The sequence below is a fragment of the Falco cherrug genome, chromosome 1, assembly GCF_023634085.1.
Source record: "Falco cherrug isolate bFalChe1 chromosome 1, bFalChe1.pri, whole genome shotgun sequence".
Taxonomy (NCBI): domain Eukaryota; kingdom Metazoa; phylum Chordata; class Aves; order Falconiformes; family Falconidae; genus Falco; species Falco cherrug.
In genome coordinates, this window is record NC_073697.1 from 107,437,711 (window position 1) to 107,461,085 (window position 23,375).

The 23,375-nt window shown below is 49.2% G+C and overlaps 1 protein-coding gene across 1 annotated transcript in view; it reads left to right on the plus strand.

The window, feature by feature from the left end:
• The window catches only part of LRRC75A (leucine rich repeat containing 75A), a 97,200-nt gene extending 74,086 nt beyond the window's left edge, over positions 1 to 23,114 (plus strand). The window contains exon 4 of the mRNA XM_055716709.1: positions 18,384 to 23,114. Coding sequence (XP_055572684.1) covers positions 18,384 to 18,969 — 586 coding nt within the window. The 3' untranslated portion in view covers positions 18,970 to 23,114. The remainder of the gene's footprint in view (positions 1 to 18,383) is intronic.
• Positions 23,115 to 23,375: the final 261 nt, after the last annotated feature.

Sequence of the window (23,375 nt, forward strand, 5' to 3'; positions counted from 1 at the left end):
TGCCAGTCGCTAGCAGGGGTGAGCAGTCAGCTTTGGCCATTTGGGAGAAAGGGGCTCAGCAGCCGAGTCTGATTCTGGCATCTCGGATGCGTGAGGTTGGAATCGAGGTGATTTGACTTGGAAATAGGGAATTTGTCTCGGCCACCGAGAGCTGGCTGCTGGAGGCAGTGCCCCTTTGCACAGCAAGTGTCTCTTCTTTCTCCTGCCTGAAATAACTCCTGGAAGGGATGTTTTGTGAGAGTGCAACAGCCAGAATTGATTTTGACTGGAATGCGAGTTTGTGTGTCGTGTCCTGTGTCCCCCCCCCAGCTGTAAAGCATTGCTCGAGGTGGTCAGAGTCGTGCCATGCAGTGGGGCATGATGCCCTTGGGTTGGTATCTCCTGGGTTTGGATGCTTTGCTGGGCAGCATTGAGGATCTCTCATTTACGGCATTACAGAGTGCAGGAAATGCAAATGTGTGGTCATTATCCTGGCGACTGGTTAGCAGATTCAAATGAGATGCATCGCAAATGTTACGATCCAGGTTTCTGCCCCGTGTTGGTTCTGATCTCTGTTCCTGTGATACATCCAACCTACTAAAGCTGTTGGTGCGTAACCGGCTGCCTCCCCAGCTTCACCCACATCACCCAGCATCAGCGCATCCTGGCTTGGGCAGTCTGTCCCGCTCCTCTGTGCGGCTGAAGGGTGACTGCTGGTGAGCTGGGATGGGTGGCACCTCACGGCTGTTGTTTTGCTGATGGAAAAATTATCCCTTACAGCTACCTGAATCGTGGCAGGGCTGCAGCTCCTGCCTGTGTGCCAGCCCTGCCACACCTGGCTTAGTCGGGAGGAGTCGGCGTTAGCGAAGACCTGCTTTGTAAGCTGTGGGAGCTAAACTGTAAATAATGCATGCGTATTGAAATACCACCCGGGTAGGTGCTACGGGGCAAGCTGTCGCATTGGAAGGGGCTTAAGGTTTTCTGTTGACTTGGTAAAATGAGCCTTTACCCTGCTCGTTGCCCTCTGCAAGTTGTCTGGGTTGCTCCAGAATTTAAAGCAATTGACTCAAACTGCGGAGTACAATTTTTTACCCCCCTCCGCTGATGAATATTGACCCTGACAAATCCTTGAATTGCCTTTGCCCTTCCCTTGTTGAGCAGATGAACTGACAGCCAGGTGAACCAGAGAATATCCTACAGTAGAAAAAAATGGGAGGCTGGGAGGAGGTGATTTAGAGCAGCAGGACACCCCGTCTTACCCACTGCCTTCTCCCAGCTGGCTCACGCTCTTGCTGCAGCCTTGAAAGCTTCAGGTGGTCGCAGGCACTACCTGTGACTTAAACCCTCGGTTTCAAGCCACCCTCCTCCTTGTCCTCCCTCTCTCTTTCTCCAGCTGGACTAAGGAGTAACCCAGTAGTTTTTCTCCCCTTGGAGGGACCATCCATCCTGCTGGCACCGCTCCCCTCCCACCTCCTTGCACTTTTGCTGTGGTCCCCTAAGTACGTTTTCTAGTCCCATGCCTGATTAGAAAAGGCCTTTGACTATGAAAAGTGTGGGGGGTTTGGGGTTTTTTTTATTATTATTATTACTACTCCACTTCCTCTGCTTCTGGAGGGAGTGGAAATTAGATTTGCTTTTGACACACGGCGGCGATTATTTAAATCTATCCTCCCAACCTGGGCTGCTGTGTGGGGAATCAACTAGCAGAAATGGTTATTAAATGAGGGCATCAGCTGGTGAAGTAATGAACCCACACACACATGCGCTTCCTCCCCGCCTTGGAAGTCCTCCAGACACCCCATGATTGTTTGCCTTGTGTAAAACAGCCGCTGCCTTACTCCTTGTTTAGCTGGTGAGGTCTGCACAGGGCTGCTCTCCTGCCACCGTGCGGGAAAGGCATCGCTCCCCCAGGCAGCGGTGCCCATCTAATTACCAGCCAGCCCTGGCACGGCTGTCACCCCTGGCTATATTTCCCAATTAGAAGAATCAAGCTTTATGATAAAGCTTTGATAGAAGCTTTCTAAATTTCTTTCCAAGCCCTTTCACATCGTGCATCGTTAGCGGTGGTAAATGAAGGCGTTTAGTGAGCTCATCCATCACTTCGACTTGGGGTTTTGGCTTGCTGTCGGGGTGAGTTTCCACCTCCCACACCCGCTGCTGCTCTCTTTGAATGAAAATAATGTTTTAAAATAGCAGTGCAAAGGAGGACAGTGGTGGGAGCACTGGCAGCATTGCTGCTCCTTGCTGCCATGGGGAGAAGGGCTGGACCGAAGTTTCCAGCACAAAGGTTTTGGATGGTGGCAGCTGGGCATCAGGCATTTCAAAGGGGCACCGAGGCATATTTGGGCTGGATCTGGGTGGTTTCTTTGTTCTTGTGCATTGCTGTGGGGCTGGCAGGAGCGGGAGAGCCTGTGGGGGGGGTGGGACCGGAGAAGGCAGCAGGCTCTGCACGAGGAGATGCGAGCAGCAGGGTGCAGGTCACAGCAGGGCTGCGATGGAGCACAGCTGGAGCTTTCCTGGCACAGGCTCCTGCATCCCAGGCCCAGCCTAGCTGCATCCCTGGTTGTTCTGGTTGCTCCTAGGCAGGTGTTTCCATCTGTCCCCCAGTAGCCTGGCCCCGAGGTCCTGGCTCACCCCATGGGTGACCCAGACAGGCTTGACTCATCCCCTTCCAGTTTGACATTTCATCATCAGATGGGGTAAAGTCCTTTGGCTCACAGGTGACAGGGTGGAGAAAAAAAGCCCCTTTTGGCCATGGGCCAAGTGTCCTGCCAGCGCTCAGGGAAGCGCAGAAGGATCTTTTGCATCTCAAAAGGGGCTGGTTGGCACCTCCAAGGAAAGGGAGCCCAAAGCGCAGCGTGCAGACCCTGCCCATGCTCACGGCTCCGCGCTGCCTTTTGCCTGTCTTGCCAGCATGGGCAGCCTGTGTTCTGACACATCCCAGTCCCGGAGAAACGGGGCGTCCATCCCCAAGGCTGGTTTCTTTCATCTGGCAACATGTTGCCCAGGGTGGCAATATGCTCCTCCAGGAGTTTCACCCCCCCCTTGCCCAGGGTTAGCACCAAACTGGTGAGATGAGGGGTTTTTTTGTGGGGGAGCCATCGTCATGGGCTGGCCTCCCTGCGTGCCCAGTCTCTCATGAAGGTCACTTCTCACCTTGCTGTTGGGAATGGGGATTATTCCTTGGCAGTGTCTTGGCTGAGAGAAATGCCCATCTGGACTGTCCCCTCCCGTGTTCCCCAGTTTAACCAGCTGTTGGGTCATGCCGGCCACTGAGTGCTAAAACGCAGCTCATTATTCTGAAGATGATGAGTTAGAGACGGGGTGGGGGTGGGGGGTGGAAATACATATATATATATACGTGCATGTGTCCACATAATACAGACAAATTGCTTACCTTGGGAAATTTGTTGTTGGGCTGATCTCTCCAGCATCGCTCATTCCCCTCTAACAGCCAGCTGGGAGCACAGCAACAAGAAACCGCATCACTGATGGGTACAGAAAGTGGAGAAAAGGGCAAAATGTGTGCATTGGGGCAGCCGAAGGGAGAGGGCGATGGGTTTGTAGGTTTATTGATAGAGCTGATAATGGGACCTGGCTCTTAACAGAAAAGCAAGTAGGTTACCCAGCCAGTCAGGGAGAATTCGGGGCAGGTTTTTGTGGTTTTCCTGCTTGTCCGCACAATTTGCAGTGCCGTAGGGGTTCAGGGAACCGGGCGGCAGGGATGTTTTGCTGCTAAAAGCGGCGTATAAAATTCCCTTTTTGTTATGCCCAGCTGAAAAGGCAGTCTTGGCAGCGAGCTTCACCTCCGATATCAGCTCTGTTTCCATCTTTCCAGGGAAGAAGAATGCCAAGATGCCCAGTGTTAGCAGGGAAATAACCTGCCAAAAGCCATGAAGTGCTGGGCAAAGAGGGATTTTCTTTGGGCAGTTAAAGACGCTCGTTGCCTGCTTTCTTTTGTTTGGTTTTGCAGCCCCAGAAATGGTAGCGGCTGTTTCTGCTGACCCTGTAGAAGGGGGGCGGTCTATTAAAATGAAATGGCTTTGTGAGCAGGTAGCAAAGCTGCAGGAAAAACCATGCCCAGCAGAAAAAGGAACCTATAGGATGTAAATAAAGCAGGTTCAACCCCCTGCTCCGAGCAACTTTTTGCCGTACTTATAAAGAAAGGAGGATCCCTATTAAATCTTCTCGTTGGGACACAATATGAAAAAGCTACAAACCCCATCGCTTTTTCTTTTGGAGGCATGAGCAGAGAGCTAGTAGTGGATCAGGTTGTATCCTGTTACTCCTCGTTTGATGAAAGCTGAGGTTACAATGCTCGCTCTGTTCTGCCGCGCCGAGTGGGACCCACTATTTTTTGTGCACGTTAATGTAAAGCAGATTGGGTCTGCCAGCACGGGGAAGGCTTGTGGAAGCAGTCTCACACCAGTCAAGCCTCATTAGCTTAACACTGCCTAATTGCTGGGGGTCTCGTCCCTCCTTGGGGTTGTATGCCCCTGCAGGGAAGCAGGACGGTGACGGTGCAAGGAATTTCTTGGCCAGTGTAATGTCCGTTTATTAAAAATCACGTGGAACAGAACTTTTGTGGCTCGATAGCTGTGCAAGTTGCAATTAAAAACGGATAGCCAGGCCAACCACCAGGTGAAAGGCATTCACCTCGGCTGTCTCATCTCTTCTTCCGTCGGGCAGCCGGTTCCTCTTGCAGCCAAGACCTTCTCGCTGCTTGGCTGGGGGGGTTCCTGCCACCCTAGGCATGGTCAGACACCAGCCCCGTAGCTATGGGATGGCTGCAGGTTCGTCCATCCTCTGCCCTGCGGGGGGGAAGTGGTAAGTGTTCCCCCAAAAACCAGCTGTGGGAAACGTGTCCGCAGTCGGGCTGAAGCAGAAGTAGGTTTCTTTGATCCACCTGGGACCCATGTCAGGATTCCGACCCTCTCTTGGCCATTGGAATGCCGGGATGGCAGCGGAAAGGGCAGGGCTTTGGCTTGAAGTGGTCAGTGTGTCAAAGATCGGGGGAAACTGGGGGTGATACCAGCCCCCAGCCCTGGAGAAGGCATCTTCCCAAAGAGCGTGAGGGACAGGCAGGGATCCTGGGAGCCGGGCTGGCAGCTGCGTCTCGTGCTCTGGCTCTCATCAGAGCAGCACAGGCAATGGGGGACCTCTGCCTGCCTAAACTCTTCCAAATGTGATCTGTACTCCAATAAAATAAACAGTTTAGGGAAAGCAAAGCCCCAGGCACAGATTTTGGCAGCTGATCACTCCCTAATTGCAGGAAAAGCAGTTGGGAGAGGGGTGGGTTTTTTTCTTCTTTGGGCTGGTTTCTGATGAGAAAACTGGGCTGGAGGATCAGAGTTGAAGTTCCCCCTCCCTGTCAAAAATCTTATTTTCTTCTCCTTTGCATTAATGGGATTCAGCTTATTTCAAGGAACAGGAAACACAAACAGCCTCTGCAAAGAGTGACCCTCCAGCCTTCAGCGAAAGCCTGGTCGGTGTGACACACGCGCTTCTCTGCAGATACTCCTGGTTTATTTTTTTGCTCGGCAGAAGCAACCCGGAGCCAATGCCTCCCAAGCTGTCCTGCCTGACCGGGTGCGTTTCCCCCACCCCAAAGCCCCCCCGGCCCTGGAAAGGGATGGAGATAATTAACAATAGCCCTTTTCATCTGCAAATAGACAAGATGTGTCAAAACTCATTTATTTTTCTCTAAAATTTGCAATGAGGGGGACGGAGAGGGAGCAGCCACGCTGTCCCACCCTACATTGGGGGCCACAGCCAGCCTGCTGGTGGGGTCATTCCTTGCAATGATTAAGACACACCAGTAATGAAACTAAATGAAGAATTCCAAGCAGCCAGCCATCCCGGTTATGCAGAAGGGGCTGGAGCCCCGGCCAGCGCTGCCTTGCTGTGCTCCATCCATCCCCACGGGTCTCCTATCCCTCACCATCACAGCCCGTTCCTCCTGCCCCTTCCCGTTTTCCTCCCCTTCCTTTCAGCTCACCAGGATGGAACTGTTTTAAACGCATTGGCAGCAAATTGTATGGGTTTGTGAGCAATTTACTAGTTATTGCTCTTCCTGTGGCCTCTTTCCTTTGGACACTGAGCGCTGCAACTCAGTTCAAAGGTTCTTTTCCCAGTCAAACACATCAGCTGCCTTTCTCTCTGGCGGGGAGCTGCTCATGTAAATCCAATAGCTACTCTCAGGTGTTTTTTATATATTCAATCATAAAAGTCCCTTTCCAAGAGTCTTTTCAGCCTTTTTCCCCTCCCCCTCCGTGTCAGAATTTAAAGAAAATGTTGTTTATTTATTGCAAACCATTGTTTGTTATAATGCAAACTTGAACAATTTCTCATTCTGGTCCAATTCTCTTCCAGGAGGGCATTTACAGAAGCAACAATCCCAACATGTTGTTTTCTTTTAAATTCTTGTTTTTCTGTTGGCACTTGTGCAGATTGCCTTTTCTACAAATGCATGTTATTAATGGGGCGTCAGCTGCAGTTTCTTATTACATTGGAGTAGAGTTTGTTGGGAATGTTCCAGCATGGTTTCCCTATAGGAAAACACAGATTTCTTGAGAACAAAATATGTCGTAGGAAGGAGTATATAAATACATTTCATTTTCGGGAGGATGGGGGAAGAAAAATGGAGTACTGCAACAGCAGGATATTTACATTTTTTTGCAATGCGTTAAATAGAGTTAAATAGCAAAGCATTTTGATGGATCCCAAATGCTTATTTTTAGAATTTTGTTTAGCAGAAAATAAAAACAAGTTGGGAAAAATCCCTGTTCTTGTAACACATAAATGGTTCTCGTGCAGAGCAAAAGACCATCGCTTCACTGAATGTTTGAATCTAGCCTCCTCGGCTCTGGACGATGATGAGGAGCTGGCTGTGCAGCATGCAAATGAGAGCAGTTCTTCTGCTTGATTATCCCTATTGGGGATATTTGTCAAGTTGCTTCTTCGGATAACACTACATTTTCTTGTGTGTGTGGAAGCTTGTTGCTTTGAAAGGTTTAATTGGGTCTTTTTACTCCATACCACTGGGATGCTGTGAAATTCTGATGACGCAGCAACCTCACAGCTGTAGAAGCAAGAGCAGGGAAGAGCGGTTTGGTGATGGAGCTTGACCATGGGAAGGTGTGGGTGCTCTTTTGGTCTATATCAGATGTTTGGTTTGGTTTAACCTTCTCTAGGACCTTCTCTAGGGGTTGTTATCATCATAGGGCCCCATCGGTGGCTCTAAGTCCCCAAACATCCACCAAGCACAGCTGCTTCTCCAGCAGCCTGGGCATGAGCCCCAGCAGCTGGACCCAGATGGACTTTCCTTGAGCTCCCAGGTGGTGGATCTCTGACTTCCACTTGGCCAGTGTTAGTGGGTCAGATTTATGTGGTTTGGACTGAAAACCAAAAACATTATACTTTTTTTTTTCCACTTCCCTTTTTAAATTCATTTCAGCCACTTGTTCACCGTGTCTGGTTCCTTTCTGTATACTGCTATTTTTCTCCTCAGCTTCCAGAATCCGTGCAGCCTTTGCACGTCCCACAGCCCACGTGCCCGTGGAAGGCAGTGCAGAAGCCAGTCCCTGCCTGCAGTTTTTGCCCGAGCTGCCTGCCCTTCGTTCCCCGTGGTTTCCCCCTTTCCTCTGTGCTAGCACAGGACTGAGGCACGTCAGCCTTAGAAAGGGACCAAGTATTGCTTTGCCAAAGTGCTTAATGCAAAGAAAATTGCGGTCCTTTATTTCCCTTCCTCGGAAAGATGCTCTAGGGTGGAATTAGAGTCATTCTGGGAGGTGTTAAGAGTAAATTAATCCACCCAGCCCCAAACACAGACTCTTCTCTGTTTTATGTTCTTTCTCTTTTCTCTTATTCTTTCTCCAGTCTCTTCTTATGCACTCTGTTTCCCCCAAAGAGGTGCTGCACCCAAAATACCAGATTCCTTCCTCCACCCGCACATGATTTGCAATATTAGTGTGCTTAGGTGTGTTTAGAGCCGGATCTGGGTCTTCAAAGCCTGAGTGCAGCTGCCCAAAGCCACCGCCAGCTCTCAGCCCGTGTGCCGTACCCAGCAGAGGAGCTGAGGGCTGTGCCACGAGCAGGACATCTGATGGCACCGGTGACATCTCATCCCTTCACCACACCAGGGATGAGGCAGTGACTGGTCCCCTGCAAGGTGGGAACCCATGTGCAAGGTGCGGCGTGTGAGCTGTGTCCCTGGCTTTGGGGTGACGTGGGGGCTGGTAGGCACCAAGGGCTGGGTGATGGTGCTCTCTGGTGGGTGGCTCTTCATTGGACGGGTTGAGATGATGGAGTTGAGGCTAGTGGAGAGGGTCAGCAGTCACCCAGGGGAAATTTTTCTTATTACTTGTATCACGAGCTTTTAGAATTTAATAGGTGTCTGTGGAGACGTTGCACAGGTGTGGATTAATATAGTAAACAAATATAAATCCAAGGTGCTTGACTTCATCTCACCATGATAGGAAGGATTTAGTGGTCAAGATCTTGATGATGCCAACGGTCCTTCTACCACCACGCTGTGGCCAAAGCCACGAGACCCTTAGTTCTCCTGGTGCAGGGGCTGGATGCTCTTGGGTGCACAGAAATGACTCTTCCCATCAACTACCCCATGCACTTCCCAAACTGTATGCCTGGAATAGAGAAGGAACAGGCCTGTGGAGCTTGGTGTGGAGCCAAAGACAATTCAGTGGGGTTTGGAAAGGAAAGATGTGTAAACAAAGAGCTGTTCGTGGAGCAGCCGGGGCACTCGGGCACACGGAGGAGGTATGCTGCAAGCATCACACACGCAGGGACCGGCAGCATGCAACGCTGAGGATTCTGCTGCAAGGGGAAAATTCTAGCATTCCCTCCAGGTATGCACTTAAAATGCTTTCAAAAATGTTTTTAAAAGTGCTGTGCCGAGTTCCAGAAATAGCCCAGTGTTTGGTCTTGCAACGGCAATAGGAGATCCGAGTTGGGGATGTGATTCCCACAGAACATTCCCAGCAGCCACAATTATTTTATAAACGGCCATAAGAAAGTTAATTTTGATGTCACACCTCAGGGCCAAAATTAGGAGCAAACCCCCCAGATGACGAGCTCCTGCCTGAGCTATCTGCCCTTCCCACCCCCCGAGATCCCATGGTGCTCGCTGGAGGAGCCGCCTGGGAAGAATTTCGGATGGCAGGGGAGGGAAGTTAACAACGGGGATGTCCAGACTTTACTTTGAAAACTGCAAACCTTAGCAAAACTAGGAAAGCTCTTGGAACAAGGAGAGGCCAAAATAACTAATCCCCACTGGTGCTTCCCTTCTTAACAGTAAAGACTTAGGATTTTTTTTTTATGTGTTTATTGGTAAGCCTTAAAGGGGCTTTGAAGTGCTGTATTTTTATATTTATAAATTTGAAAATCCTCTTTGCTCTGAATCTAAGGCGAGGAGTGAAAACCTATTCATTTGTAAAGGTGGAGAAAAACAGACTTAACTATGCTGTTACTAAACCCCTAAATCTTTCTGTGGCAGCAAACGAGGAGCTAGACCAGCTAATGACTAATCATGGCAGCACACACACTGCAGCGCTGACAAGTTAAACTTTAGAATAAAGTAAAAAGCAATCCTGAGCTGTGGTGGCCCCATGTAGGAATCGTGTGTCTCTGAATTTTGGGGAATTTGGCAACCCCAGCTCTGATCTGGGCTCTGGCTACATTGGGTTTGGATTTCAGCTTTCATGTTTTGATGAGTGTTGGGTTTTTTCTAAAACAAAAGAGGGGAGGGGGAAATAAAAAAAGGAAAGTATTCAGCTAGGCAGCATCACAGACCTGTTGAACGGAGTTTTTTGGAACTTAACTGGGGAAATACGGTCCTTTCCCTGCCACTGGCCTAAGGAGAAGCGTTTTTGCTCCTGGCCTGTAATGCCTCTCCCTAGTTTTTATATATATATATATATAAGGAACAGCTGCAAAACACACATACACAGGCACATGCGTGTATATTTTTATATGCCCCCCCCACCTCCTGACACAGCCTTTGGACCCTTCAGGGTCCCAGGGCCGTTGATGTTCACCAGGCTGCTCACATAGGAGCAACCCCCCAGCCCTTGTCCAGGCTTTGGCGATGAAGCAAAAGGGCCCCGTTTTGGCAAATTCTACAATTTCTACAATTCCGCCCCAGGACGTAGACCCAGTTAATTTATTTACCTAAATCCTAACATGACTTTTGATGTTATCAGCCGCAGCAGTGCTATGTCCGCCGTGGACCTCCCACCAAGCCCTTGATGTTAGAGCTATCCCGCGGCTGGAGCTGGGAGGTTAATTTGAACTCGGTGTAACACTCCTTCCCTTCTATCCGCTGGGAGTTTAGTCTTTCAGCATCAGTGGGTGTCCCTTGGCTCATGAATTGAGAGATGAAGAAAGAGCAATCTATTCTCATTTTCCCTGTTTTAGCCATCCTTATTATTACATATACATCATATATCATATATGTCATATATAATACATATAAAATATAGCTATAATGTAAAATGTAGCCGTTATTATATACACCTTAGTTGCGTTCCTCATTTAAGCTAGGTAATTATATTTTCTTGTTTGTGTTCCTCCTCTGAGCCCGGGGCAGCTTAACCCTTTTGGCGACATTATTACAGGGTCTCTGCATTCGCTGCATTTGTTTGTATTCCTTCCCTCCGTTTCCAAAATACCTATTCCAGTGTTTGGCTGTCATCATTTGAAGCAGGAGTAGGGACCTGGAATTTAACACTTATCTTTGATACCATCAGTATTTCAGGACAAGTCTTTTTTCTCAAGACTTGACTTCTTTTCTGATGACTCAATACTTTCAATAATTTTTTGCTGACATTTTCATAAATAGTTTTCTCACCAGCGACAGCATGTGAATTTCTTACTGTAATTCTTCACTCTGTGGGGTTGCCTCGTCTTCATTTTTCTTGAGCTATTCCTTTGCCCTCCAAGAAAGTGGCTCAATAGTCCAATTATACTTTATTACAGGACACATCAGCATCTCCTGTGCTGATTTGTGCCGTGCTTTAGAAAAATGTCATGAGCTTATACGAAGAGGAAAGCCCTTTGTTTTAATTCTCTTTGATCTAAACCTCAATATTCTTGTTCATGGGAACGTTTTCTGATCTCATTCAATGCTGCATGCAAAATAGCTTTCGGTTCAGCACAAGTGTATATAAATCCGCATCCTGCCAAAGTGTTACCAGGAGTTTTGTGCGTGGTTGTATACCCAGTCCTATCATTAAATGGGTCAAAACCCCATATACTGTTTCCAGCTGGGGAGAAAAATCTGTGTATTCCCCTATGGAATATCCTTATAAAGTGTGAGGATGAAACCAAGTGGGTGTAACTGATCCTCCACTAAGGCTCGTAGCGATTTCTTTAATGGCAAGATCCTCCTCCGGAGATTTGGGGCCATTCTGTGGCAAACTTTATGGCAGGGATAAAAAATTTTTACAGCTGTTTGTTAACATAATATCTTCCTTACTTCCATGAGATGGTTCAGAATATCCACAGAACTATTTTTATTAAATCATTGGGGGGGGGGGGGGGGGAGGGGGTTGGTTGGTTTGTTTCCTGAGGGACAGACTGAGCGTAGGCTGCTGCAGAGCAGCAAACCATCCTTCAGCGTGAGCAACGGGGATGCTCTGCCCCAGTGATTTAGATTTCCTCTGCCTTTGATACAGACTGCAGATCGTCAGGGTGAAAAGGCTGTTTGTACAGGGTAGTTGATCTGTTTCAGTAGGTATCAGCTAAATCCCTCTCAAGGGGAGGATAGAGCCCTAGTGAGAAATCCTCTTTTACTTGCTGGCAGAAATTGTATGCATGCTCCAAAGTTAAAAAAAAAAAACCCACCAAACCCAAACGTGAAGCAATATTGAAAGCAGCTCAAAACAAAAAAAAAGAGCTGCCCTGAAGTTATCCCCATTCTCCCTTTGTTATCATCTCAGTTTTGCTAAAGTAAAGCCACACTAGAAGTCCCACAAGACATTACATGAAGGCAGGCAGGCAGCATCACTCTGTGCAGGGGCTATCCGTGCTGGATAAAACAAGGATCAACCCCTGGATGCTTATTTTAGCCATGCTATTAAATGGTTATCACTTATTCACAGGGATACTATGTGCTTTATTTGACAGCAAGATCCTGCTATAAGCAGCTTTGGTGCTCAAAGACTGCAAGACGGCAGTAATTTGGGATTTTTTAGGTGGGAAGAGCTTGTTACTGCGGAATCACCCTGGCCCCAGCCTTGCTACACCTTGCTGGCTGGGGCTGCTTCCAAAAAGTGATGCAGCAGTACATATGGGAGAGAAGTAGCTGCCAACATATGAATATAAATTCTTTAAAAAAAAATATATATATATATATTTCATTAGTTTCTTTCCCAGCATTGCCAAAAAATTACCAGCAGAGAGAACGATGTCACATTAACAGCTGTCTTCCTGCCCACATCCAGGTTAAATGAGACCTTGTAAAGGGATAAGTATAGATCTTGTTAAATGGCTGTGGAGGTGTGTGTTTGAGGTTTCAGCTAATCCAGCAAGCCACGAACCGCCACTAACAGATGCTGCTGCCGCAGTGCAACAGTCCCCCCAGGCACAGGAGAGTTCAGCGAGACTCCAGATGTGCCGCGCACCAAGACATCACCGACCTACCCACCGGAGCTTGGCACCCCATCAGTTTATAATAGTTTTTGCACTGTAGGATCTGTCTTGCCAGAAGAAAAAAACCAAACCAAACCTCTTACATTAAACAAGGAAAAACAGCAGTAGCTTTGTAACTTTTCTTTTTCAAGCCCTCTTGTTCTCCTGCTACCGAGGGGTGCTCAAGGGCTGATCCCCCACCTAGGTAAGTTGTTTCTGCCAGAGCTTCCAGAGCTTTTTGCACCTAGAAATTCTGAGCTATTTTCTTAGGCTGAACAAGCTTTAAAGACTAACCTAAAACCGTTAAAATGAGGGCCCAACTCTCTGGATGAACGACGCTTAGATTCACTTTGGCAATTTTGATGTAAAGGACATCCCAGCGGAAGAGCAGCTCAGGGTCTCACCGAAGGCAGAGGGAATTTGCGTCAAAAACTTTTCTCTGGCAGATGGGGAGTCTGGGTAACTATTTGCCTGCACCTGCATGAAAAACAAAGACTAAGTTAGTAATTGTCCTGGCTTAGACTGAGCAGCCTGGGCTACCGGAGCAAGGTTTTGCCCCCTTGCAAAGCCAGGCTTAGTGCCAGTGGCAGGGGAAGGGGACGAGGGGGCAAGCCCAAGCTCTGACCCTTCCTCCGGCCCCTTTCCACGCTCGCAGTGTGGAATAAATCCAAGAACGGGTAGGCATTATCCACCATGCCCTTCTCTGCTTGGTAGTGCAGTTTGGTAACACGTTTCGTTTAAAGGTGATGTAGAGGGGTGCAGCAGATGCATCCCAGCTTTGCCACGTCTTGTGGGGGAGAGCAGCCCAGATGGGAAAGTGCTAATTGCACCATTGCACCAAAATCTAAAAAAAAAAGATCAAAATGATAGAAACTGCCTGGCCAGCCTTTTGCTAAGCAGCCTGTGTTAATAATCTTACCCAGGGCAAACCAGCAACTGAAATGTGCAGATAATAATGAAGGGCAGCAGTGACTCTCATTCATTAGCCTTTCCTCCCACCCGACCTGCCTGCTGGCTGATGTGTGTAGTAAGTCACAGGCACACACTCAGTAAACCACGATTTGCTTACAAAAAAAAAAGGTTTCCAGTGAGATTTGTGTGCCTTTGAATGGGCCTAAATCACAAGTTCAGAGCCTGCCATGGGTGATCGTAGCCTGGGGCTTCTGTTTATCAGTACGGTAAGAACCCTTAGCGAAAGGCGGCTCATCCATCAGGCTGGTTTGGTTTCTTCTCTTCAGGCCACAGCTCTTGCCAGGATGCCCAAAGCACGTACAGAGCCTCAGCACACCCAGCTGTGCTCACGGTTCCTACTGGACTGCCTGCGCCCACGTAGGGATGCTCGGTTGTAACCCAAAAAAATCCCACTGGGCTGCTTAGGATCTTGCAGGGGCAGAGCTCTGCACCAGGGCTTCGGTTTGTATTGGCTAAAGGTGTTCCTGCAAAGCCAGAGGGCTGATCCTCTTGGATCCAAGCTGGGGAGATGAAAGCACAGCCATACAAACAGCCGTACAGCCCCAGGGTGCTGCTGCTCCCTGCTTTCTCTGCCTCTGGTGCTGTATGCAGAAGGAAACTGCTTTCCCTCTGCTGCCAGCTGATTTGGGCTTGCTCTTGTAGGTCTTGCTCCTCCTGCAATCCCCCATCTCCTCAGTCCTACCTAACCATGCTGGATACATCCCTTTTCTCCTGTTTTCTGTTCTCAAGACTCCATTATTGATTTTTTTCCTTCCCCCACCAACAGACAAGACATTTTTCATACCTGGCACAGCCTCAGAGGTAGGGCTGTCTGTCAAATCGGGTGCTATTTCTTGCAAGACATCCCAGATGTTCATCGTTCTCCTCTCCCGTGGCCTTCTGCTGAGCACCGCTGGGTTTACTGTGCAGGGATGAGCACCCACAGCCCGGGGACCCTGCCCCAGCCTTGCGGCACAAGCATGGTCGTGGCAGACGGCACGGGCTGGGCTGCCCTGGCTCACTCGCCTGGTGCCGGAGCCCAGCGCCTTCTTTATGCCAGGGCTGCAGTCAGGATGATGGATTGAAATTGCCCTCAGGTCTCCCAAGTACTTAGAGCTAGAAGGTTAATAAGAAGTCAATCACTCTCCTTAATGGTGATAACGAAATTGGCCAACTGCTGCACAAACTCACATCTTTTTTTTAAGGATGAGAAATTAATTCATGCAGCTGGCATCTGGGCATTCTAGCATTTTTTGGGGAGACTCGTTGTCTTCCTAGAGCCCGCAATGCCCTGGTGTCTCCTCTTCCACCTGGCTTGAGTCTCCTCCAGCCCACAGCAATGTCCCCCCAGCAGCAGCAACCACAGCCAGGATAAGCTCCTCTTTTCAAACAGAACATCCCTGAATAACAAACACAGAGCAGCTGAGCAGCTTCTGAGGCACGAAGGGCAGGGGGCAACTGATTTCCTTACGGAGACCTTACCACTGCATCACCTAGTTAGGTGAAACTGTGATTTTTCCTTGCAGCACAGCAGGCAGGTGCCTTTCTGTTAGAGCAGGAGGGTTGCACCAGGTCATGTGAGACCATAAAGGGCTTCGGGAACCACAAAAAAATCCTAAATTTAGTTCTTTCCTATGGGGTGTTCCCTGAAAACAAACAGTTCATGTGAAACGACTGTGAGCATCACCTGGCTTTTGGATCAATGCCTTTTGCACAGTTGTTGCATCCAGCTCTGGTTTTGGTACCCGCTCTAGCCAAGCAGGTTCTGTGAAATTACCTCCCTTTCTGCCACACTGCAATACCAGAAAGCTACAGCTCAAGTGCAAACTGAAACTGGGCTGGCACTGGTGAGTGGTGAGGCTTGGTGGAGAGCTTGTTTTCCTAGTGTTTAGCCAAGCCTCTAGATGGCAGCTGATTTTAATCCCAGTGCTTATCTGCATCCATTTCTTCCTTTAATAAGATCTTCAAAAGAGAAGTAAAACCGAAGTACTGCTAAACGGACTGTGGAGCATAACCCAGCATCACCAAGGAAATGTCAAAAGACATCTTTCACCCCTGCCAGCCTCCCCATCACAACCTGGTCAAGATTTGAGAGATGTTTCCAGTCTAACAGCACCCAGGACTTTGCCTGCTCTCACCCCAGCCTGGCTGGGTCATAGCCACGTCTCCAGAGCCAACCTGTGGCCATGGGCACCCGCCACATGGCTTTTGTGCCATTCCAGAGCGGGATTTGGAGACTCTTAACTGGCACACAACCCCTGGGCACGGATCTTTGGAGTAAAGCTCTCATTTTCCCCCTTGTTTGAAATAACAGCCTCTGGGCAGTCATTGCTCGTGGGCAGCGTGGGAAAACATGCCCAGAGGAGACAGCAGAGCAGCATCTTGGCCCTGAGTCACACAATCATAGAATCATTTAGGTTGGAAAAAGACCTTTGGAATCATCAGGTGCAATCATTACTCCCAGACTGCCAAAGCCCACCACTAAACCATGCATTGCATCTACACGTTTGTTAAAGCCTTCCAGGGATGGCGATTCCACCACCTCTCTGGGCAGCTTGACCACCCTTTCAGTGAAGAAATTTTTCCTAATATCCCATTTAAACCTCCCCTGGCACAATGGAGGCTGTTTCCACTTGTCTGGCCGACAGCTTAACCCCAAGCACAAACGCAGCTGCGTTCTCAACCGGTGCACACGCGTCCATCCACCGGGACACCCCGGCAGCCCTGCCATGGCTTGTCCTGTATTTGCTGCTAAAACCACCCTCAGCCCTGTTAAACTGGCCTCGCTGACTGCACCAGTGCCAGCCCAGATGGCCTGCCGTGCTATTCGGCAACCGGCTCAAAGGCAGGCAGCTAATAATCCACAGGGATACGACAAGCAGACACATGAGGCACTGCACATAGCACCGGCCCCTCGGCGGAGCAGACGCGCGTGGCAGATCGTCCTCCCTACGTTCACAATACCGTGTGCAACACCCAGATCTTTTTGCTCTCTGGATGACGACAGAGCAGTAAGACTAGGCAGAGCGCTCAGCTAGCGCCCGTGCACGCACGATGGCAAGGGCCACCCCGCGCGGCAGCTCCTTGCTGCTCTCCCTGGCTCTTTGCCAGCACCCTGAGACACGCTGGCTTGGAGCAAACTCTTCAACAATATGTTGGAGCCATTTCAGTCTTCCTATGATGATTTAGGAAAGTTATTCTGATGATGATTTCGGAAAATACACACGCACTACACACACACACATATATATATATACACACACTTACCTGCAGCCCCCCCTGCATTTTTTTTGAGGCTTATTTCCATAGGAACTGCAGGAATTTCACTCCTCCTCAGCTTGCAAATCTCCAGCACATCAAGTGGCCGTGGCAAATGTCACGTTCCTCAGTGGTTAATCGGGTATTGATCAGTCAACAATAAAATGCTTTGGTACTTATAAATAACCTTCAATTCCCTCCACCTTGCCTTTATTCTAAGTTACCCCCCCTCCCCTCCCCAGTCTAGTGGGGAGCTCACATATTCTAAGTTACTCCCCCCAAGTCCAGTGGGGAGCTCACACCACTTGCAAGGTGGTCTGTGTCTGTGCATTAATTACAAATCAAAGCTCAGCACAATTTACAGCTCTCTAGCTGTGATCCTTCTGTATTCCCCAGGTAAAACCCTGACACTTACCAGCTGCCTGCACCCAGCCCCAGCTCACGACATGGGGCACACGGTGGGACCAGCTGTGAAGCATCCTACCATGCCATGGGCAGCAGAGGTGGGGGGTTTGCTCGGCGGCAGGCGGTGCTCAGTAGCTAAAAAAAGCAGTGTTAGGTGCTGGTTTGCATTTCCAGCTGGAAAACCCAACAGGTGCTGGGCAGAACCGTCGTTCCTCAGCTCGGGCTGTAATGAAAGGCAAAAGCATTTTTTGCTGAGACGTGTGTCACTGCAGCAGATGAGATCTTTGAGGCTCACCAAGTTGATGTGAGCAATTAGCATGCGTGAGGCTCCTTCAACCTCCTAATTCACTCGGAATAATTCATTTAGCAAAAAGTCCTCAGCAACACTAGTCTGCCAACAGGTCCTCCTTGTAGATGTGTTCTTTGATTCACTTTAGAAGATAAATTGACCTGTGAAACTCCAGTCTAGCTAATGCTAATGACTCTCTATAGGGCCATTGTGAGAATTAATTTATTTATCTAAGGATTTCTCCATCATGCTCGTCTCCTCAGCAGCTACACTGAAGAGACATAATAGATCTAACACACTGGAAATACTAGATCAAATCAGCCGGCCCTGGAGGTGTCTATCCTACATTTGCTGTCTTGGGATGAAGTCGTTCTGGCTTGGGTCTCAGTTTCCCACCTGTTCAAGCGAGAGGACGAGCACGTGCCTCCCTGCTCAAAGAGCTTCACAATCAGCAGTGTGAGAAGTGTTACACCAGCACCAGCAGTTCCTGCCCACCTAAGCAAGGGCTCCCTCGCCCTTCTTTGCTCCTTTAAAAAGCAGCAGGATAGCCTCTTTATTCCGGGGTTTTGCAGTGGCTGTAGAAAAGAACTCTGCACTGTTTCTGAATTAGGGGTTTTAAATATGGTCTCCTCGTTTCTGGCCATCTTCTATCAATAAACAACAGCCTTGAAATGTCTCTCTGCCTCCAAACTTGACAGCCACACTCCTGGACTCTACAGAAGAGATGGTTAGCCCCAACCAAACATCCTACCTAAATAACCCATGTTCTTGAGCAGCCAGAGAGCCCAAAGCGATGGCACCAAGCAGAGACATTCCCCAACATTAACGTCCTTCTCCTTTTCTCCCCCTGCAGTTTGAAAGCTGTCCTGATGGGCAAGCCTCAGGACAACACAGTGGACTTGTCAGGCATCCCGCTGACGCTGAAAGACTTGGATCGCGTCACGTCCTACCTCCAGCACAGCTCAGAGCACATTGACACGGTGGAGCTGTGCTTCACGGAGCTGACAGACGACATGCTGCTGCAGCTGCTGCCGGCGCTCTGCGTGCTGCCCCACCTCACCACCCTCTCCCTCAACGGCAACCGGCTCACCAAGGCCATCCTACGGGACCTCACCGAAACCCTGAAGGATCCCAAGAAGTTCCCCAGCGTTACCTGGATCGACCTTGGCAACAACGTGGACATCTTCTCCTTGCCGCAGCCCTTCTTGGTCAGCCTAAAGAGACGATGTCCAAAGCAAGGCAACTTGCCAACCATTCTGGAGTTCGGTGAGGGTCAGGTAAGCGATTTGGAGAGCCAGGATGGCCTGGCCGAGAGCCAGGAGGACCTGCGAGCTGGGCCAGGCAAGACTGACAACACAGGCTTGCAGCAGACAGATAGAACGGTCGAAGCTGGGGAGCTCCCCAACTCGGACCAAGGTGCTGCAACCCCGCAGACATGATGTCCAGCTCCGTGGCTCTTGGGTGGGCACGGTGAGCAAGGGTGACTTCAAACCGAGACCTCAGCGCTGAAGGTACTGGCAGAGGGTCGATTCACATGGTGGGATGCTTCGGGAGCCCGGACTGCTGCCTTCCTCCTGTACAATGAATGTCAACTTCTCTCTTTTCAAAGAACACAAAAAGGTTATCGTGTCGAATACTTATATTTTACAAAAGCTGGCCAGGTATTTTTAAACATTATTGATGTGCTATGCCTTTTAACCTCTCAAAAACGCATCTCCAAGGTGGTGTCACACAAGACCCTTAGAAGAGCACAAAAGGGGAGAAGAAAGGTGCCCAGACTTTGTAAAGAAGGGCTCCCTTTCCCTCGCGCTGGATCTAGCCAGATCGCAGCTGCTCTCCTAGGCATGATGGACAGACAGCAGTCACCCCAAAGAGGACTGCCACTGAGATAAACCTTAAATCCTTTCCAATCCTGACTTCAGGAGTTGCTGATGAATAGCATATCTGCTGAGATACAACAAAAGTCCGATCACGCACTAACCAGGGGTGTTTCCCTTCATATTGTGAGCCAGCCTGCAGGGACAGCTTTGCTTTCCTGGTGCGAAGCTAAATCCCAGCCCGCAGCATGCCTGGATGCTGCTCTCGCTCTCCAGCCTTACTGAAATCAGGCTGGCACTTGTGCCTGCCCAGTATTTATTCAGATGTAAAATCCAGTTTCCCACTAGCCGTGCTGCTGGAATAACTCCAGAGCGTTTAACGTGGTACCTGGAGCTTGCACCAGCGATGCTGACAGTATTTGATCCATTTTGAGACGCGAGCCACAAAATCTGGAGCTGGGGCTCAGCTCAGGTTCATCGCTGTTGATGACAAAAGAGACTACAATACTGAAGGTTTATAAAAGAAAAAATAATCCTGGGGTTCATCCCTGTATCACTGCCGCTGAGGGCAGACACAACCAGCTGGAGATGTAAAGCCTCCGAAAGGCTGTTGGGACACTTGGCTGTGTCCGTTGCCCCCTGGACCAGAAGTCCTTTGTTTTTAAAATGTTGTTTTGTTTTTTTCTAAGAGACAGGGGTTTGATTTTATTTTCTTTTTGATGGAAAATGGATCACCCCAGAGCAGCAGTGCTGGACCATGCACTTTGGCTTTTGAACCAGAATTTCGTCTGATCCTCAACCTGGGGGAGGGCAGGAAAGCGTGAAAACTTCCTCTCCCTTACCTTCAAAGGGCCAGACCTGACTCCCTTTGCGAAGAGGGAGCCCCTTTCTGGCTGTTCAAAGCCCATTCCCCCGACCAGCTTTACAGCATCGTTTTTCTGGCTCGCAGCGGTGACTCTCTGGCTTTGCTTTTTCTGGGTGCAAACGCAGTCAGACTTTTGGTCATCTCTTTGGCTCTGTTTGGTTAACACCACTGCACCGGGAAGCTTTTTCCAGCAGCGCTTCACACTGTTGGTGGTTGTTTCTCCTCCGTACGCAAGTAGGTAATTTAGAAGAAACTCTGCTACTCGTTTTAATACATTTGGCAACATTCAGTATGATTTGCATGTATCCAAGCCTTTTTCCTTTGTTTGTTTGTTTGTTTTTTAATGCTAACTCTTTCCAACAGGCATGAAAAAACTTTGCAGTGAATAAACTGATCTGTTTGAAATAAAGGAGCTATCCGTAATCAAAATAAATGAAAATGTTTAATAAAGACCCAGCGTTGAATTTTTTCCTCTCTACAGGTTAAATGCCCAGCTGGCATCCCAGAGCACCCCAGCAAAACCGACGACCGAAGGAGCTGCATTCTCCACGGTGCTTAAAAAAAGGGTCGCTAGAGAAATAAATAGCCCCGTTTATGGGCTGGGTTCTGCAGGGTGGGCAGAAGGTGGACACAGAAGCATTATAAAAGCATCTGTTAAATTTTAAACGTCGCCAGTGTGCAAAACTAATGGGGGAGAAAGGAATGCTGAGGACAGTACACCGCCCCACGGGTTTTCACCTCTTCTCAGTGCACCGAAGGGAATGGCTGTTCTTTGCAGCAAGGATTCCGTGGTCCTGGATCTTTGTTCCAGCACCCAAACCATGGCATGGGACAGGACACGGGTGGGAAGAGGTTCATTGTAACTCCCAGCAGACCTCTCCTGCAGCACTTGGGGACTATTTCCACCATTACTACAACTTTAAAAAGGTACCTTTAGTAAAGGTAGAAATTAAGCAAGACATGATACACCAGGCTGGCCGGGTCTCGGCTGCATCCCTCACCATCAGCCCATCCCTGGGGGAGGCTGCACTTCTCCCCCCTCCCCCTGCAGCCACATGCAGGGATCTGCTTGCCTGGGGCAGGCTGCAGGACTGAGTTAATATAGCACATATGCTTTGTCCATATGGAAAGGTTGCCAGGCAGCATACAGAGCCTGTGCCTACACCCAGGGCAGGCAATGTAGCACAGGCAGTAAATCCACCATCACTACTGCCACACAGACACACCGCCCTGCTGCACCAGGAGATTTGGTAACTCCATGTATGGGGATTTCATCAAAAACAAGATTCCTCCTTACAAACAAGAAAACTTCAGCAATTTCTTCTGTAAGAGGTCAGGCACTGGTTTGCTCAGTACCTCAGTACTCAACAGTGGGCTCCTCTCCTTGTGCACAGGTCAGACCCCTCCATCTGTTTAAACTATTTAAATCACAAGCTCCTTGCTGCAACCTTTTTATTTTCTGCAAAGTATTTGCACAGGAACCGGCCATCCCGGGCCTTAGCATTCGTCTGGACCCCCCGGTTTAGCTGTGCAAATTCATAAACCAGAGGCACTTTGCTTTTAGAGTGCTGCATCACTTAGTGATGCTTTGCACGCTCAGTTCCCTCACCAACACAAACCACCCAGGAGGTTGCTCCTGCCACATTTCCCTTCCAGCTGAGCTTCTACCTGCTGTGAAACACATCAATCAACTGGGAAATATTTTGCATTTATCAAGCTCTTTCTGCACAGGGCTACCAGCAGCTCACCAGCTCAACTTTTGGCTACAGAGGGCTAAACATGAGGCTCTGTCCCTAAGGCTGACGCAGATGTGCTGCAGATTGGGACCTCATCCCAGCCATCCCCCTCTACTGTGAAATGCCGTGGTTGGATCCCTTGTGTGATCATCCAGGAGCATGCTGCAAAGGATGAGCCTCCAGAGAAAGACCCCACAGCCCTGTGCAGATGTTGCACGACTTGAGCTAGCTCCGCTGGTACAGAGAGGCTGTGCCGGTATCTCTGTGCCCAGTGAGGATGCAGCCCTCGTGAGAAAGGGAAATAACTAGAAAGGGCTTTTTATTGTACATTTGTGCATGCTGAAGCATGCAACCCAAATTACTGACTTTCACAGGCAAAGAAAAAAACCCCACAGCTCTAGTGGAGACAGTTACTCAGTTATAAAAACAAAGAGGACTTTAGCTAATCAGTCTCTTCTTCACAGTGTGGATTAGGTCAATTAGCCATTTATTGCACTTCAGGATGATGATCCTGTGGTCTCAGTGAAGAGCGGGGTTTTTTTTAAGAAAGCAGCATGAGGTTGCCTCCCTTTCCAGCTCATCAGCATCAGAACAAGCCTGGAGCTCACTCCATGTATAATCAATGATGTTCCCTGTGCTACATGGGGCTGCTGCTTCTGGCCAGAAGCTTTTAAATGGCCCTAGAAGAAGGATTCAAGTACTGAAAATCACTGCTGTTAGAATATTAAAGTTGGCTGAGGTCATTTCTTGTCAAAGGGGGGAGAAAACGGCCACCAGAAAATAAAAAAGTGCCTAAAACGCCCAAGCCCGCTTTGATTTGTTATCTCCACCAGCACCACACAGCTCTGCCTGGGCATGAAAGAAGCCAGTCTGTGGGAGATTTACACCTTCAGTGACAGAGATGTAATTGAAAATGATTCTGTGCAGATGGAAGGGGAATCGAAGGGAGAATCGAGGGGAATTGAAACAGTAGGTGAGGCATGAGAGCCAGGGAAGGACCACTGCCATGCGCTCCGGAGGGCTCGCTCCAGCTGGGTTCTCTCAGAAGAGTTTGCACAAGTCCTGTTTGGGTTTTGAAGGGAATTATTAATTTAAAATGAGGGCTATGTTCCAGAAGAGGGGGGTCAGGAGCAAGCAAGAGGGCTGGTGATGGTCACCCCCAAGCATTAGTTGCTGCTCACCCCTCTTTCGGAGAGGAGCAGACGACTGCAAATGCCTACCCAAGCACCTACCCAAACCTGCCGCAGAGGAAAGGTCAAAAAGTGACCTAAAGGACTAAGGGGACAGCAGGAGGGCTGAGCCGGGGAGGGGGCTGCCCCAGGCAATAAACCACCCTGGTTATTGCCCTGCAGCTGACGCTGCATTCAGGCCCAAACGTTCCAGCGCTTTCCTGTGGTTCAGCACATCTCATTTCAGCAGTGGGCAAG